The sequence below is a fragment of the Dromaius novaehollandiae genome, chromosome 1, assembly GCF_036370855.1.
Source record: "Dromaius novaehollandiae isolate bDroNov1 chromosome 1, bDroNov1.hap1, whole genome shotgun sequence".
Taxonomy (NCBI): Eukaryota; Metazoa; Chordata; class Aves; order Casuariiformes; family Dromaiidae; genus Dromaius; species Dromaius novaehollandiae.
In genome coordinates this window covers 59,464,867-59,483,680 of record NC_088098.1, presented here as the reverse complement: position 1 = coordinate 59,483,680, position 18,814 = coordinate 59,464,867, and the positions used below count along the sequence as shown (strand labels likewise).

The 18,814-nt window shown below is 50.3% G+C and overlaps 1 protein-coding gene across 2 annotated transcripts in view; it reads right to left on the bottom strand.

Moving 5' to 3' along the window:
* Positions 1 to 18,361, bottom strand: part of HIPK2 (homeodomain interacting protein kinase 2) — a 147,703-nt gene extending 129,342 nt beyond the window's left edge. The window contains exon 1 of one of the 2 annotated variants that reach the window (XM_064514002.1): positions 17,802 to 18,361. Coding sequence is in view for 1 of the 2 variants with exons in the window: in XM_064513999.1 (XP_064370069.1) it covers positions 17,802 to 17,820 (19 nt within the window). In the remaining variant the exon portion in view is untranslated. The remainder of the gene's footprint in view (positions 1 to 17,801) is intronic. The other variant, XM_064513999.1, reaches the window with a different exon arrangement.
* Positions 18,362 to 18,814: the final 453 nt, after the last annotated feature.

Sequence of the window (18,814 nt, the reverse complement as noted above, 5' to 3'; positions counted from 1 at the left end):
GTAGGATCAGCACAAGCTCCTACCCCGCCATCTGCCTTCAGCTCAACCAGGCCTTCTGCTGAACAGCCAATGCGGGCTGGGGCCACTGGAGTGAGAAGCAACTCAATGACATGAAAGACTTCCTGGGTTAGTTGATTAAGAATAAGATTAAGAGCACAGGAATCCTGTAAAGTGCGGATACTGACTCAGTCTGGGGATTTCATGGGGATATTTAAACCGAATTTTTCAAAAAGGCCTTTCATTTTGAGCAGGTGAGTGTTCGCATGCCTGCTTAAACTGGCCCCAAGAACTGGTGAACCCAGAAACAGGGGTCATTTTTGAAACTGCTGCTCTTTCTTCTTCGGTCACCCCCTGGTAAAAAGCAGGGATAAAAAATACTTAACTACCTCATTCCGTTGTAATGATGAACTCCTTCATGTTTGAGAAGTTACACAGAATTTATAGTAAAGTCCACTGGAGTGCACAGGGATCCCCCTCATGATTGCGGGTCCTGTATCTCGCATTTGTCTGTTCAGTGGACTGTTTCTTTTCAGCACTGGCCACTGCCAACAGTCCCCTGTGTGGGTTGGTCAGCTCTGCTCCTGCACTTTCAGTCTGACAGCTGCCTCAAGAACTTTCCCTCATTTTTTAATAACAGAAGAGTCATTTAGGGCTTACAGACTGCCTCAAAGCACCATATTGCGGACCTGCCCCCAAATTAGTGCTTGCCAGTGCAACAGTGAGGAGCAGGGCTTAAGCCCCTGGAGGGATGGTGAGGGCAGAAGGGCTTTGTAGACCCGTAACAACATGCTGAAGTCATCTCTGATATCACATCATGCTGCAATGATTTTCTACAGCAATTTAAAGAACTGCCCTGGTTGGCCTCCAAATATAGACCCTTCCATCCCCCTTCTTCCTGAAAAAAGGGCAGAACAAGAAGTGAAACTGTGCAGGTATGGAAGGCAGACAGAGGACTTGGGATGAGTGAGGGCATAACCTACATGCTCTGAAAGTGAAAGGAATGGAGAGGGCCCTCCTTCCACAGACAGAAGAAGGGAAAAAGACAGAGAAGTGAAAAGTCTGGACTTAATCACAAAAAACAATAGCTCATCATTTATTTTCATATCCCCTCGCTAATGCTTGAATAATGCTAACAGTGGAATTCTTATGGCATGCATGTCATGCCTGCGAATACCAAGTGAATTACTTCGTAGCTAGGCTATGGGGTATGGCACTGAACAGCACATTCGTTACAAGTGATTGGATGATGAACAACAGTTCCCAAATTCCTCCTTCACAATGCTACTTGCATTAGCTGTAATTTAATGAGACAGAGAGACAGACAGACAGACAGACAGAGAAAGTTTTGGCTCAAACTGCTGAAATAATACTGCCTGCTGTTGCTTCCTACCGGGTCTTGTATTAACTCACACCACCACCACCACCACCACCACCACCACCACCACCACCACCTCCACCACCTCCACCTCCTCCTCCTCCTGTCTTTTCACACCCATCCTCAGGTGCTAAAAGTGGTGTCATGAAACCCATCAGCATGGCAAGGGAGCATGGCAGCCACGACAATTGCAACCACACTGGATTCCTTCTGGCTGAAAGGCAGAAGACGACACAAAACTCTCCCTTCTCCCACATCCTTGCAGACAGTAACAGGGGGGTCAGGGTGGGGGGAATCACCCGACAGCCAGTCTATATGGAGAAGCCTCCAACTCTTCTTTGCTTTTTTCCTCCAAGCGAGCCAGTGCAGGTGAAAGATACCTAATTGGCAGCTCCAGATATAGAGACATCTTCCCACCAAGCACACATAGCATGTGCTCTGGCAGTGCAGAGTTCCCACCACACATCCCTGCCAGCGTTTTCCTACTGCTTCCTGGAGGGAGCTGCAGCATGATAGTCCAGCCCCATCCCAGTCCTCCAGGCTCTCTGAACTGGTTCGCTGCTGTTTGTAATGATTTAGAGGTCTGGTAAACAGCCATAAATGTGAACAAGAGATTCGTTACAGGTAAGGCCTTTGATGTGCCTTCGCTGCTGACCTCCTCAGCCCCCCATCGTGAGCTCTCAGCTAGGTCTGGACCTCACACCTCCGCAGCGCAGAATCGAAGTTCCTATTCTTTGCTCTGCGGACCCGGCTGCAAAAGGGGCAGCATCTTCTGAGCTGCAAGGGCGTCTCGCAGGTTTCTGTTCTCAAAGGAGCCTAGCTGACCAGCATCACCTCCCAGTCCTGCAGCAACCTTGCCACACAGCCTGTCCCCCATCACATGACAGGACACTTATCCACCAGATGACCCTACACGTAGGTTCACCCCTGAAACATGACCCAGTGAGTGGGGTCTCAGGTGTTGGGCCAGAAGAAAGCTGAGAGGTCTGATCTGAACAGCAGACCTAGAAGTTAAGTGGCTGCAAATGTCATTCCTGCTCTCCTGGTGTATCCAGTCTTCTCAGTGCTTGCTTTTGATAGCACAAAAGTGACAAACATCCACATTCCTAGATTTTGGAGCACCCCGAATCCTCTTTATCCCCTCTGTGCCAAATATAACTTAACTTCCCTCCCCAGCCACATTTTGTGGTGTTCTGAAGAAACAAATCCAAACTAAATTTACATGTTTCTGAAACTAAGGTATAAGCAGGGGAAGGCAAAATGCCCTTAGGAATGGAACCAAACACATTTATGCAAATGAGACTCAGTATTTAACAGTTACTTTCTAGCCTCCAGTATGTGCTATACTCTTAGCTTTGGTTTAGAAACCATCTGTTTTCTTGTAAAGGTTGACAAACACCAGTGATCCTTCCTCCAGTGCACTGGACAGTCACACGGACCTGTCAGGGGTAAAAAGGGAGGCAGGATGCTATAGGATGCTCCCAGGCCCCTGGGACATGGGCAGACAGTGGTCTGTACGGGCACATAGGCACATGTGCACTTCCCAGCAACACAGCAGGCACACTGCCGCAGTTTTGGGACATATTCACAGGCTATCCAAAATCTGGACCTCGCTAAGCTCCCCCTTCCAAGCCCAGGCACAGTCTAGCATCTTCTGTGGCTTTCCTAAGCCCCCAGCTGTGTTTTAGGCAGTGATAGGCTTCAGAGATAAATGAAAGCATCCGATGCCTAGGTGACCCTAAATGAATGCGACAACAATTATCACAAATAAATAAACAAGGATCACAGTCATAGCACACGTGACATACTGTGAGCCTCAGCCTGTGGAGACTCCCTGTGAGCCGAGCAGCTGCCCCACCCCAGCAACATACTGAGCCTGGTGGCATCTCCCCCAAGGAGCTCGCCCTGGCCCTGGCTCCACCGCCAGGGTCAGGAGTGGTGGCCGCACTTGTGCCACAAGAAAAAGGATCACTGTGCAAAGAGCAAGGCGGGGGAGAAGAGGGCGCCGGGCACGACAGGGAAGCAGAGGGCTCCCCCGACTGAGGCTGACTGCAATGGCCAAGTGACCTCTAGAAGGCTGGCCTCTTCCCTGGGGGTTGTTATTTGCTACCAGTCACAAGCTGTGCCCATCGCCAGCAGAGAGAAGTGATTGGGATGGGGAGACAGAGAGTGTCTGATCAGGAAGTTAGCTATAGGAACGAACATATGTGTGCAGATATATTTAGACCAGCTGGGTTGAAGGCGGTAGGGGCCTGTTACTGCAACGACCTCTTTGGGCAGCCAGTGAAACCCACGGAGGTCAAAACTGCTGGCCACAATTAATCACATTTACCATTCAAAACTGACCAAATCAAATGCTTCTGCTGGGACCAAGAAGTTCTGCAGGAGTTTCCTGGCCCTTCTGTGGAGGCAGAAGACAACCTGCCTGCCAGGGCCTGCCTTGCGGACATCTAGCTGCCTCCACCACTGCCACTCAGCTTCCCCTTGTTACAGGCCGTCGCGGCTCGCGAATGGTGAAATTCAACCCAGCACAGACAGCCAACGCACGGTGGCAGACACTCAAGGTCCATTTAAGCCTTCAAATTAGAACTTACATGGGGCTTAAGCATAGCCTGGTCCTTGACACAGGGTTGCATTTCACAGCCCTCACACATGCTGCCAGGTTGCCACCTACACCCAAAAACCTTACGACTGTGCCACATGTTGGCTCACATACAGTCAATCCACGCAAACGTCCCAAGCAGGGGTGAGCCCCACGTGCATCCTCAGCAGACCAAACGGGAGGGCTGCGACTACCAGGAGAAGCTCCCGTTTCCTTTGCCTGGTTTAGCCGAATAACTCCCAATATCTGCCTTTTTAGTAAATGTCTCATGGTAACCATGGAGTGTTTTACCCACGCAAATATGCCTGTGCTCATACACCCCCACACACCCGCGGGCCTGCAAGGCTCCCGCCTAGAGCCACAGGGGGACACGCACCCCCTCACGCCATCAGCCCACAGGTTGGGACTGCTGAAATTCAGTGTTCAGTTCCCACAGAAAGTCAGCATGTTCTCAACACTTGGCTCTCTATGTCCTTGGCCACAAAAACCTCAGGTGGGCTGGTAATCTCCAACCAAGCGTGACTGAACATGAGAGCTGTGCTAGGGTGGAGGTGGGAGAGGGGAAGAGGAAAGGGCTGGGGGTGATGAAGAAATATCACAAAACACAAAAGGGGAGTAAAAGCCCAAGTCGCTGCAAATCCTACAGTGACAGACAGAGAGACAGACAGAAGTACCAACCGCAGCTGCAACACATTTGAGGAAACTTTCCATTTGTTGATGACTGCTGTGGAGAAATAATTAAAGCCAAATGAGAATCTACAACCTGCAACTTGTTCCAGTGATGCCAAATAACATAAGCATGTTTTCCAGCTTACCCCCAGTACAGTCACAAACGTGTTTTAGTGCTGCTGGTATCAGAAGTATTAGGCACTCCCCCCCCAAGACCCTGTCCTACCTCACCATTCACTGACATTTTGTCTCCTTCTTCCCTCTCACGGTATTTTCACAGGCAGGGACTTTTTGGCAAGAGACTCGGTGTCTGTTTGTGACAGGGCACGGCAAGAGAAAGCAGACGTCTCCTTGTAAAGCATCCTCTTCCTGAAACCCCTTCAATCCTTCCTGGCTGAGAGGAAATGCGGGGATTGATAATGAGTCAAGTGTTCCTCTGGGAAACGGTGATGATTTTGGAGGAACACAAAAGAACTTTTAAACCAGACTGGTTAAAAGGCCAATCACAACCCTAAAAGAGAGGAACTCCACAGTCCATAGCCTGAGTTCACAGTTGACTAAGAACAAAACCAGGGCTCAGATGCCTACCTGCAGGGATGCTGAGAAAGATACAGCTACTTTACTGAGGTGGTCTCACCTACAGTAGATACTTTGTGAGTGACATGGTAAACACATCTAAATAGATACAGATTCCCTAAGAGATACTACCTTTGCATACAGACACCAGGTACATCACAGGACCAGGTAAGACTGAAGAAGCTGAGGATACAGCAGGACAGAGAGATCTCAGACATATTAGCAGAGCTGCGGAGATACTTGAGAAATGGTCCAGCAAAGCCACCAAAACCCTGCAGTAGTGCAGGGTGTAAAACATGCCAGGCCTGCAGCTGTTCTGGGTCAGGTAGATGTCCATTATGGATCACTCTCAGTCTAAATGTCTTGGATGACATTTTTTTAAAGTTTGGATTTCTAGCAACCCTTTTGTTCAGCCTGAGAGAGTGACATTACTTCAAAATCTCTCCCTGCCTTTTACATGCAGAGTGGCAGTGTCCCCTCCTGAACATACTGTGATTTACAGCCTACCACACTCACGCAGGCTACACAACCTCTTACACAGAAACTGCAGACAGCCCTCCTGCCAACACATACGCTGTCACAGCATCTCTCCACATCAACACCCTGCATTCACCTTGTTTATATTTCCTCCTATACAGGCTGAGACAGCTCACGAACACACAGAAGGCCTAATTTATAATTATAATAAATCTCCCTTCCTCATTTCTGGCAGTGAAAAAGAGCCTGGGTATAAATGCAATTTACTGAGAGAATGGTGTAACACCTCTAAGGCGAATCAGGCCCACATTGCCTTCTGCAGACAGAAGTGATGCAGCCACATTCAAACATACGTACATGCTACCACACATGCCTGCAAAAATGGAAAGAGCTTAACATACATATGTACATTCTCCCACCTGCATATTCACACGCACAGCTCTGTAACAGCATCTACTGCCCCTTCCAGCTCACACGTGCTTTCATACAGCACAGGCATTTGGAAGCTGCACTTTCATTGGTAATCAATGAGAAAATGACACTGCAAGAAAAGTATTATCACTGTCAATGAAATACATGCCTGTCCAGGTTTCACATGTCCTTGTCAGGTGATGCAACTATTTTAAATGGGGTTTGCAAGATGTTTCTTACCCCCACTTGCTAAACACATATATGCTCTGATGTTGAGACAATGCAGAGGGGGAGTTTGAGGGAAAGACAAGCTTCTGGTGAAGCCAGTGAAAGTGCTAGAAGAGATGAAGGAATTTACAATTGCACTCATGGCTAGATGTGATCCCCACTTGTCTTGCAGGCATATGCCTTGGGGTAGTTTTTAGGTCTTGGCTTTCTGCAGGTTGCCCACAAACTGGTTGTAGCTAATAGCTGGCCTTTTTTTCCTCACTTGGGTTCAGAGAAAAGGTTGTGATCTTTGTGATCTCTCCTCCCCCTGCAAAGGACCTTCTTCCAATTTCCATTGCCCCAATCACCCTGGGACTCGCCTGCGGAAGTGCACTGTGTGCAGGACAACGCTGTCAGCCTGCTCACAAACCGGGGCTAGTGTGAAGTGCTGCAGCCTGTTATTAAGTGAAGTTGCACATGGGAAGTGCACTAAACCAATCCTCTGTGGTCTGTACCGGCTTCCAATAAGCTCCCATGAAGGTGACCTAACTATTAATTCCTATTGAGATGTTCTGTGCTCACGTATGTTCTGAATATCTTTAACCCCTGACTACACAGAGTTTGAGACACCTGTACAATTCCTGCTACTTGCCACTCTCTCCACCTTTGCTGCACTGAGTTGGACCAAAAACTCTTCATTCAACGTGGCCACAAAGTCTACAAGAGGCTGGCACCCCACCCAAAGCCAGAAAGCTACTGTACACTTACATATTGTGAGGTTAAGGCTGGGAATCATCTAACCCCCAAACCGCTCTGCTGCTGACCCAGGGCATGCCCTGCAGCAAGGCACCTCATTGCCCTAGCAGACACAGCCAGATTGTGTATTCCCCTAATCCACTGCATTGCAAAAGCTGACTGATCTGTTACATATTACTAATATTTTTCCACTGGTAGCTAACTAAATGATCCTTTTAATAGGCTTGTGGGATGTCTGAAAAAGAAAATTCTTTCTATTTCAGAGCGATGCTGTTTAGCCGAGAGACAGCAACACTGACGGCAGTAAAGCAGAGGCAGCTGTGCCTTAACCTGCACCCTTCATTTCTCATTGTGGCACTGGAGTGCCCAAGTGTGGGATCAAAACTTTATGTCACTGTTAGGATGCTCAAGAGCATCACATGGGATTCACCGTGTTAAGCCAGACCCCAGGCTGGATGTTTTAATAGGCTAGTAATGGTGACTTACCTCCTCAGAAACTTTGCCATGTGAAGAAGACTAAACATTTCACACACCAAGAGTCAGGAGGATATCTAAAGAGTTTTTTCAGAATTTTTTCCCAACTTTGAGAAACAATAATCTAAATAGGAAAGTAACAACAATGGCTAGAGATTAGCTGTATTTAGAGGCAAAACAGAGGCCTGCTGAAAATAGAAACTCCTTGCCCAACTGTCTGGAATTCGTCGACACTAGATGCTGCCCACGAAAACAAAATAAAACCCTAAGCATTTAGCTAGATGTTCTTCACCTCGTGCTCTAAGCAAACAGATAACCTTTCTCCCACAAACAACACAGAGATCGTAACATTCGTCCTTTCTTCCTGTTCTCCCCCTCCCAGACATGGCTGATGTGGTCACCTGTTGCGTCCTTCCTCAGATACAGACAGCAAATTGCCTGGGCCAATGCCATGCCATGGTGGTCCACCTTTCAGAAAGCTTGCAGCATGGAGATGTTTAACTTGGGATCTCAGCGGTTACTGGATACGAATAATACATAATTAAAAGAAAAGCGAAGCTGCACCAGGGGATTATTGTGCTTCCAAGTTTTTTCCAGACTAGATTACTCTCAGGAGACACAGGAGAGCTACCACTGAGATAAAAAATAAATCTCGGTCTACTAGGTTTACACAGAGATGATCAAAATGTGTGCCCGTTTTGTTCTGACCACTAGATTTTTTTTTAGCTTTTGCCTAACCTTTAAAAGGCATGTAAGATGAACAGAGAAGAAACTAGGCAGACAACATCCTTGGAATAGATGCAGGAATATAATCAAGCCCTCAGACACACGCATACAAACCCCATAATTTATCTCTTCCTCCTCCTGTTTGATATTATCCTCTGTTCTGTTATCATAATCTGTTGCTACGGAAACACATATGATGTCATGACGAGAGGTTTATGGATGCCCTGAGCAGGAAGGCAGGTCCGTGGTGATGGGAGAAAGCAAAATCCACCTACAGGCAGCTGCAGAGCAGGAGACAATCCAGGAACAACAAGTGTCAAACGGAAAAAATAAATACATTGATGGCGTCAGTCCTGCTGCAGACAAAGGCAGAATGTAAACCATGTTTTAAAATTAAAAAATACTTTAAAAAATACTTTAAAATTTTGCCTACAAGGAAAAATAATCTGTGGAAACCATAGGAGCTTCCTGAAAAACTGAACTTTCTCCAAAATGTTCTGCAAGCTTTCTGGGGCTGGATATTTTCTAAGTCTTGCTGGGAGAGTCCAAGTCTCCATCAACCCACTCCATCGTCTGCTCTAAAATTCCCTCCAAAAATGTTAGCGTAACACCCCTTCCCACCGACGCAGCTAATAGTTAGGGAGCTTGTTGGCTAACTGCCACTCTGTGTGCCTTTATGAACTTTACTAGAAAGAAAGTCATGGCTTCAACTAAAAATAAACAGACACACACTGAACCCACTGGATCACATCCAGTAGCAAATAAACACCCTAACCCCAAACTATAAGCAAAAAAGAGATTTTCTTGGTCTCCTCGCCCAAGAAAAAAAAGCTAATTTTACAGACTTGCTGCCAAACACATTGACACAGCTGACCAGCTATCAGAGAGAGGATCGTAACAGAGCCCCGCATGATCAGCAGCCACCCAGCCTTTGGGCCATGCACGTCCGCGTACAGCACCATGCACGTGCGAAGCCCACGTGTGAGCATAGTTGCTGCTGCCAGCTCTGCATTCGTACCTGCTCCAGTCCTCTGGACTGATCCTGAGAGTGGGGCAGACACAGAGAGTGCAGCAGCCACACGTGCCCTTAAATGCATCCTAGGCATGCAGGAAAATGCAGCACGCCGGGTCTGCTGGGGAGGAGGAGTGAGGCTGGCAGATCAAATTCTTCCAGCGTAGCTGCCTTCATCGTGGAAAGGGCGATGGCAGTGAGGGAGGAAACCACAAGACTCTCAGATCAATGGGAAGTACTGATATTTCAGTTAAAGCCTGTCAGATCAGAATTTCCTGAGCACAGAGAGCATGATCAGAGACCTTATGGGAACACTGTAGCATCATTTTTGCCTCCAGTCTCGGCTCCAGCTGGAATCCCTAGGCAAACTCTTTTTCCTGCCTGTAAGTGTTCGAGTCTAGGTGGTACTCTGCATCCTCGTCTGCCTTCCCTTCCTAAGATGTTAGACACAACTGCAGGGAAAAAACAGGTAAAGACAGAAGCCAACAAGGGCAGCTGCAAAAACAGTCTAAGCAGGAGTCTTCAGCAATTCGCTGAACTTTCTCTCCTTGCTGGTCTTGCCTGTGCCGGCCTCAGACCCTCTACTTTTGGGAATCATCTCCCTGTCTCCTGTCCCAGGCACTTGCCCTCATCTTTCTTCCACATCTGTCTCTCTCATCCTTTTCTTGTTCCTGACATGTTTCTCACTTCTTCTCTCTGTTCAACTCATCCCTTCCCTCCCCAAACTAACCCCTGTCAAAAAAGGTTTAAAAAACCTATACATTGCAATTTCCTCTCTCCACAGAGCCCATCCGGTTTGTATTATCCATTCTCCTGTGTCTGTGTCTCCACAAAATGCAAATTCTTCAGGGTGGGAACTGTTTGCCACTTCATGTCACTGACGCGCTTAGTACAATAAGGGCCTGCTTTTCATTGGCCCTGGTGCTACTATAATAAATATAACTGTTACTAGTAATACTTATAAAACACCAAAGGAAAGTAAAAAATAGGAGGTATGAGAAAAATGCCAAGTGTTGTGTGGGTTTTTTTTCAATTTCTTTTCTGTTTTGGGGGAAAGGTGCTGTTCCTGTTTTTCATGAAACAATTTCTCTTTTTCTGTGCTTGAAAATTTGGAAGTTCAGAGTGGAAAACAAAGCTGATCTTAGTGAAGAAACAGACCATACATTTTAAATTGGCAGGTGACACAAAGAAGGAAGGGACTGCAAAGTCAGTGAAATTAGATTAAAATTCAAAATGATCCTGACAAATCAAAAGAAGTAGGATGAAATGTGAACAGGACAAATACAAAATCACATGCTTAGATAGGGAAGACTAGCTCTCCATACACAGGATAGAAAAGGGCTCATCAGGCGTCAGACCTCAGGATAGGACCTGGGAGCTACAGCACATCACAAGCTCATCACAGATGAACAATGTGGTGGTGGAAAAGGCAAACCAAACAGGAGCACTGTCTGCAAGACACATGGAGCAATACTTCTGCTCTACTTGGCTGCGTAAGACCTCAGCCAAAGTACTGTGCTCCAGCACTGTCACTCAGACAGATGTGAATTAGCTGAAGGGAAAGCAGAGGAAAGGAAGAATTGTCAGAGCTGTAGAAGACAAGACACGGGATTAAAAAAAATGTTTTTAACGACAAGATAGCGAAGCATAGTGATGACAGCCTGGGCAGGCTGTGGAACCTCCATCCATGGGTGATACGTTGCAGAAGCATGTTAGGGAACATGCTGGACAAGCACGTGTTTGGTATAACGCACTCTGCTTTGAAGCCACGGGAAGAACTTCAAAATATTTCCTAGGCCCATTTTCTACGATTTCAACAATTCCGGTGAGAAGTAAGTTTGTCTTTGACCTTTCAGCATAGCCCACTGAGTGAGATAAACCTTGCAGCCTTTAGAACTGAAGGAGACATTAGCCTGCAGGTTACCTCAGTGGAAGATTGTTGTTCCCGGCCTTGTTAATGCCTCTAAAGTTTAAAGGTTATAATGAACAAGGAACACTGCTGTCCTTCTGAGTTTCCCAAGTATCTCTGACAAATATACTGCCTTGCAGGATGACCTTTCCCACCTTTCAGTGTAGGAACCTTAAGTGATTCTTCTCACTTCATCCTTCCAGAGACAGTCGTCAGTACAGGCACTGGAAGGTGAGCAGGACAGAGAATGAGGCACAACTGAAGAACGAGCTTCAGCTTGTCCAAGCACATGTCCCATTCAGTGGGAACTGCTGAAGAAAAACAGGGAAGCGAATTATACCATCCTCCACCCAGCATAAAACTCTCCCTCTATTCTGAACGCAGGCAAGACATGCTAATGCTAAATGCACAGACACGAAGCATCCCCCCGTGCAGCTCCCCGGCTTCCACTGGGGCCACTGCTGACCTCCACCATGCTTCAGTGAAATCAGAATCCAGCCAGGGAGCAGCGTGCGGGGCTTTCATCTGAGCGCGCTGCTCTCCTGCGGGCCATTTTGTACCCCCGCCATGAATAAGCAAAAGGCCCCATTCTCTGGCTTTCTGTCAGTGGCCTGAAATGCAGTGGGATTAGACGGCCACTCTTTATACAGTACTTTGAACGTATACAGCACTATATAAACAAATGGTATTACACAGATTATTATTATTTCCATTAAATAAACAAACACAAATGGCATGGCTTTTTAATTCTTTTAGCTCTGACTTTTGACTGTCCAAGGTATTTTGTGATGTAGCAATGTCCTAGGAAGGCTCGGCCTTCTCTGTTCACTTATCCCAGGAAGTCTTAGAAGAATAATTTCCAGTGTAGAAATTACCCAACTTGGAAAGCTGCCCAAATTCAAGAGTGGCCCCAAAATACATGCACTTGTGCCTTCCAGAAGAAGGATCTCGCTGCATGGTCTGCCCAAAGGAAAGAAGACTCAGACGTACTCCCTTTGCTGTAAACAGGTGGAGGTAATAGTATGCCCTACTTTCCCCACAGTACAAATAGACAAATTGTTAAATGCCCAGTCTGGAGTGAAATCATCACCTGGGTTCATTTCAGAAACAAAAGCTGAACTCCGTACTGCTAGCTGGGGGCAAGAGTCTCAAAAGAGGAGGCCTCATGTTAAGCACCTAGGTCCGTATTAGGGTATGTAAATAGGTGAAGAGAAAGACTTTTTTCCTAATAGCATTTAATTTTTGCTTCTTTTCATCCACTAGTTAACCTTCCTACACTAGGAAAAAGCCATATAAATAATATTTCACACTCAGAGGGCAGAGATTTCCTAGTAAGAGTGAGGAAATAGCCTTATTTGTATAAATGGACTGATGAAGCTATAGAAGCCAGGAGTCAGAAAGGTACTTAATCATGTGCCCAGCTTTGAAGACATAAACAATTTTAATGAAGTCAGCGGGACTGCCTGTGAGCTTAAATTTAGGCACAGACCTTAAAATACCTTCCTAAATTGGGATCAGAGAGGGAAAGGGTGGAACTTCCAAAACACCCAGTGTCCCTCTTGTACGGACGCAGGGATGGGGACACTGTAAACTCCCTTATCGGTGGGTCTCACCCAAAAGCGCACGCTACCCCAGCAGCCTCAGCACTCGCGCCCAGGCAAAATGGCCTAATCTGCCACGTACTGAAGTCTCAGCCCACCTGAGCAGAATGAGGCCGAAATTGCCTCTTGACTCCAGCCCCCAAGGCAGCTGACAGGATGGCGGTGACACCATCCTCGGGGACCCACTCTGCAAGGCACGCAAATGTGGACAGGAATTTACCTCCACTCCCACCTCACCAATTCCTTCCATGATTTGGCTTCCCAGAGCATTCCTCCAGAATGGATATCTGTGTGCTTTTACATGCTAGCGCTGTGAGGTGGCCAAAACTCAGGCTTACTCAGTTGGCCATCTAAGTCTACTCCTCGCCTCTGAGTAAATGGCCTCACTTCCAGGGGTGACAGGAGTTCAAAACTGTGACAGACATTGAGGAGGGTGGTGGGCTGTCCTCGGCCTGGAGAATACCTGCACCAGCCAGGCTGCATTGCTAGCTCTTACGCAGTCTGCTTAGCCGGGGGGCTCGAAGCACCACGTGAAAGAGAGCAGTAGACAGCAACCACTGGGTAAATGGGGAAACTGAGGCACAGAGAATGAAGACGACCCTCTCAAACCCTAAGGCCTTCTCCTGCCAGCCAGCTAAGGTTTTGCACATGTGGTCCCAACCCCACAAGTGCTGAGGCAAGGGCTTTGCTCTCTGCAGACCAGCTGAGGTGTCCGGCTGGAGCTGGCAGGGTTTTCTACACCTGTTACAGCCATGTGGAAGCATGTGCTGGGCTGAGTCCACGGGCTCGATACTGCGGGTGGTAACTGTGATTCCCTCTCTCCACCCAAGCATGTTTTTTTCCTGCTTGCCCCAGCCCCTGGGCTTGGTAGTGCTGTTTCCGCTCCTGAAAATAAAACAGCATTTTTCGCCCAGTACATCTAAAAACATTTAATCGCTAGACATTGCAGCATGATAAGAACAATAATTATAACTGGAGGGGGCTTCCTGTTATCTTGGCTATAGCCATATCCTGAGCTAATAAAAACTTACACTTTTGGTCCCAGCATTGATTTAGCTTCAGTTATGGTTATTACTTCATAAACAGGAAGTGCCTTCCAGTTATCATCTCAGTGCACAAACTTCGGGGCAAAGACCTTTACTCGGTGTCAGCAGTGCCGCCTCCCTGATGAGAAAGTTTTCTGTGCTTTAACGGATTTGACGATCTGCTCAAAAGCGGCTAGGGTCTGCCTGTTGCAGAAGCCCCGTGAGGGCACCCCGGCGTAGACCGGCACCTGCTCCGTGAGATGCCCGGGGTCAGGGTTTTGGGTCCCCCAGCCCCGTGCACCCGCTGGGAGCAGGACCGGCCCACCAGCAGCTCGCTGCCCGCACACAGCTCCAGCAGTGGCACCGGTGGCGAGGTACAATTTACAAATATTACAGATATTAATTCCATAAGCCACCCACATATAAAACTACTGACGCTGTTGCTAAAAATACACTGCGAGTTGCAACAAAGTTGTCAGGAATAAGAAATAAGCAAAGCACAGGGGAACAAAACCAAAACAGAGGTAATCGGCGTTGAGAAAATAAAGGCTGAAGCATATAAACACCTCTTGAACGCCCGAATCTGAAGGATGCCAGCTATGGGCCGCCCAGGAAACCACTGGAGACGTTCACCTAATGCAGAAGGCTACCCACAGTTCACGCACCGGCAAAGACTACTGGTAAGCCCTCTTAAAATAGGCCTTCAGTGGGTCTCAACCGGTCCACTTGCCATGGGTGCGTCCTCTGCGCAGCAGGAAATTTCACGCAACCGCACAGACGATGATTTCGCACAGCAAGGGCAACGTTGCTTAGAGGAGAGCCCAAAGAACCAGATCCTCACCTGTCTCACGGACTTGGCTGCCCCCGAAGCCAATACGGCCGCCCCCGGAGGAGCTACGTGTTCGGCGCTTAGGGTGGCAGCCGGGGTTAGTTTGGCTGACCTCTTGAGCAGAGACCATGCAGAATTACACCTGATGAGGCCTGCTTTGGAGCCCAACGCATTTCCTTTTTTGGCTCACAACTGAAACTAAAATCCAGGTCAAATATTGCACAGTGGTGTTATTTCTGTTTTATTTTACTTGGTAGTTTTTATGTCCTTCATTTTACCATTCAGCTCTGAAACACTTAGGAAAAAGGAATGAGAAAAACTGGTAGAGGAGAATATTGACAGTGAAAATTCTAAATTCTTTAAAATTAATGGTAAAATTCTCCGTATACACAGGGGAAGGAGGGGTGAGGATTTCACACTAGATATTTATTTATTTATCATGCCTTGCCTGTTAATAACAGGTGAGGCCCCACTCTACTCCCCAGAACCGGTATTTGAGCCAGCTGCCTAGGTCTTGCACATACTGCACCCACCTAAATATTCAGAATTGTGCGCGACTTTGTGCATGTGCTCTACGTTATCACTCACTTAAACTTCTACTGGAATCATTTTATAAGGCCTCCAAGGTGTCACATTTCCTCCCAGGGCATATTTTCTGCAAAAGAGATGATGTTCTGAAATCGGTACGGCTGGGAGAAACACGGTTTCACGAACCCTTGCCTCCATCGTGGTGATGGTGGGTCCGTGTATGTGCGTGCGCCGTAAGAGATCACTCGGCCTCATGCAGTGCTGGTGCAACGCTGAGAGTACAGAAGTTACTGCCCGTCGCAGCACTAATCCAACACGTCAGCTCTTGCGCCCTCCTTGGCGGCCTAAATGTACCTGATGCTCCGGGGTAGGTCTACGGCCCCATCTCATTATACACGCCATACTACGTCCATACGGGAGGATCACAGTCCTGGTCTCCTCCTAAGGCGGAATCGCCTCCCGCGTGCAGGAAGTTTTTTCTCAACGCACCGTGGTATTTCAGGGAATACTAAGGACCCCTCATGGCAACTAGGAGGTGAATAACATTCATTAAGCTGCCCTCCACCTCTCTCTAGGCTTTCCGGAAGCAACCTAACTGACAGACCTATTGCAACCAAAGACTGATAAAACCATCCAAACGCTGTTTATCAGCTCTGGGGATTTGGGACATGCACTCACTTTAAGGCTCGACACATGCTGCAGTTTGGCCATGGGGCCTGCTGCCTTTTCTGCCTGGGTTCTACGGAGTTTATTCTTACAGGTTGCTTTTGGGGGGATTTTTGTGCTCTACTGTCTCCTCCCAGTCGAGCAAAAGCAAGGGCACAGCTGAAGTTCGGATGCCAAACTTCCAGCCGACGCTTCCGCGTGGCATCACCGTCTCGTCCGGCTTCCCCTCACCTCCAGGAGGGCTCCCACACTGGGGTGGCCTCAAGCCGGGGTGGGGGCCCCCTCTCCAGTCGCCCAGGCGCGGAGGGCAGTGCGGCAAGGGCAGCGCAGCCGGGTTGGCGAGGAGGCACCGGCTCTGGCTGCAGGCCCTGGTCGTTATTGCCTCCCTGGGGGAGTGGGGCAGCGAGCGAAAGGCCCTACCCTCCACAGCCAGGAGCGGAGCCACGACCCCGCCGCGGGCGCGGACCTCCGCGGTGGACGCAGTCCGGCCGAGCACCAACTTGGGCAGACCGCTGCCATGATCCAAGGCGATCAGCTGCGCCAGGGCTCAGGCCAGGAATAGCAGCAGGCGCTGCGAGGCAGGGCCGGCCTAGCGCGCCTCGGCCGCGCCGCGCCGCCCCGCGCCCGCCCGGCGGGCTGCGCCGCGGGGCCCGGCCGCCGCGGAGGCCGCGCAGGTGCGGAGGGGCCGCGGCGGGCGCGGGGCGCTGCGCGGCGGCGCGGCCGGCAGAGGGCGCCGCCGCCGCCGGCCCCGACCCGCACCCCGCGGCCCCCGCCGCCGCCGCCGCGCAGGGCCCCGCCGCCGCCGCGGCCCCTCCGCGCCCTCCGGCGGCGCGGCCGCCCCGCACCGCGCGGCGCCCCCGCGGGCGGCGGGGGAGGGACGGGCTCCGGCCTCCCCGCGCCACCGAAAAACAATCCCCTTTGTTTCTTTCGGGGTGCAAAGTCGGCATCCTCGCCGCCGCCGCGGCTCCCCAGCAATAGCCCAGCCGGATCGGTAACTTTATACCATCTGGAAAGCGCGTTCATTTAGCGCACTTCAGCCTCTGCTAGATTTTCTCCGCAGATAAGTTTTATCAGCCTCGCCATGCACATAAAAGTATTGCTTCCCCTATTCCTTTCCTCTCCCAGACATTAAAATCTCCCACCGCTATAAATCGATCGGAGCAAAAACATTTCTGGGCAAAATAAAATAAAGCTGGATGGATTTCCCTCTAGTTTATGTAATGCTCTATAATCAATTCCAAACCAGAAGGGGTGGCGGAAGGGAATAAATACATCGCTAGGTGATTTAAATTAAGCCAGATTTATTTATTTTTTACCAGTCACCCGAGATACGCCCGCATCCATCCCCCTCTATTTTCAACCCGAAAAAACTAAGTTAGGGTACTTTGGCTTTTCACTGCAACGCAGGGCTCGGTTCAACGAGAAACTGAAGGAGCTGACAGGCTGGTGCCCGCAGCCCCTGTCCCCCTCCCCGGCGCCGATGCCTCTGCACACACAGTATTTCCTCGCCGCGGAAAATACGTGCAGCCGACCGGCAAAACCCCAGAAAGGGATAACTCTCGGAAAATACGCGAAAAGGCACAGGGTGATCAGCGCCGGGAATTAAAACTACCCCGCGGCGCGCACGCACGCACGCACACCAGCTCCGTCCACCTCATTGTTCTGCTCGGCACCGACACGGACCTCACCCCCCATATCCCCCCGCACACCGGGGGCCCGAGCACCCCCGAGGCCGGGCCGCGCCGGCGGAGCAGCGCGCGGAGCGGCGCGCGGCAGCGGCACGTCCCCCCCGGCGGCGGCGGGCGGCGGCGGGCGGCCGGGGGGCGCCGGCGGCCGCGGCCGCGGGCGGGGAGGCCCCCCGGGGCGGCGGGCAGCGGCGGGCGCCCCGCGGCCGGGGCGAGCGGCGCGGGCTGCGCGGCGCCGGGGCCGGGGCCGGGGCGGGCGGGGGGCAGCCTTACCTTCGTACATGGGGGCCATCGGTGCAAGGACGCCTGTTATTCATGGCAACGCCGCCACGAACGACGCGAGATCGCAGCCCCCCAAACTCAGCACACATCTGCCATCTTGAGCGGGTGTCTCTCGGCGGAGGCGAAGCTGCCGCCTGCCTTCTGCATCGCTGCCCGCCTCAGCGCGGGGGGAGCCGGGCACATCCAGCCCCGCTGCCGGCCCTCCGACGCGGCCGGGGCGGGCGGGCGAGCGGGCGGGGGGCGGCGGCGCCGCGCCGGGCCGGGCCGGGCCGGGCCGGGGCCGGGGCGAGGCGCGGGGCCGGGCAGGGGCGGCGGGCGGCGGGGCCCCCCCGGCTCGGGACGGCGGCGCTGGGGAGGGAGGAGGGAAGGAGGGAGGGAGGGAGAGAGGGAGGGAGGGAGGGGGGCTGGCGCCGTGCCCCCGCGCTCAGCGCGGCATGGCTGCGTGCGCCGGGGCTCCCTGCAAAAGTTGCACTGGGGGCGACAGAAAGGGAGAGAGAGAGAGAGACGGAGGGAGAGGGAGAGACGGAGACGGAGAGGAGGAAAAAAAAAAAGGCAAAAAAAAAAAAAAAAGCGAAGGGAGTTTGCAAATAATCAAGCGCCGATGGCACTGATCGCGACTTCCCAGAAGGAGAGGGAGCGAGCGAGAGAAACCCTCTGCTGAGATTATGTGGGATCTTGTTTAACAACACATTTCAATCAGGAGAAAAAAGGAACAGTCAACAGAAGTTGGTGAAACACTTCTGTCTCCCCCCCCTCCTCTTTATAGAAAAGAGAGGAGGAAAAAAATAAAAAGGCAGCTGATTGAAGCTTTGCAATTCACTGGCTGTGGGGATCATATAATTTGAGCTCATGTTTTACAATAGCATGGAAAATTCCTACCTCTCCCCCTCTCCCCAAATAAATCTTCTATTCCCTCAAGGCATTTCACAATCTGGTTCGCTGACAAAAGTTCCAATTTTTCCTTTTTTTTTTTGCATTTAGCTTGCTTGCAGTGTAAATATTTA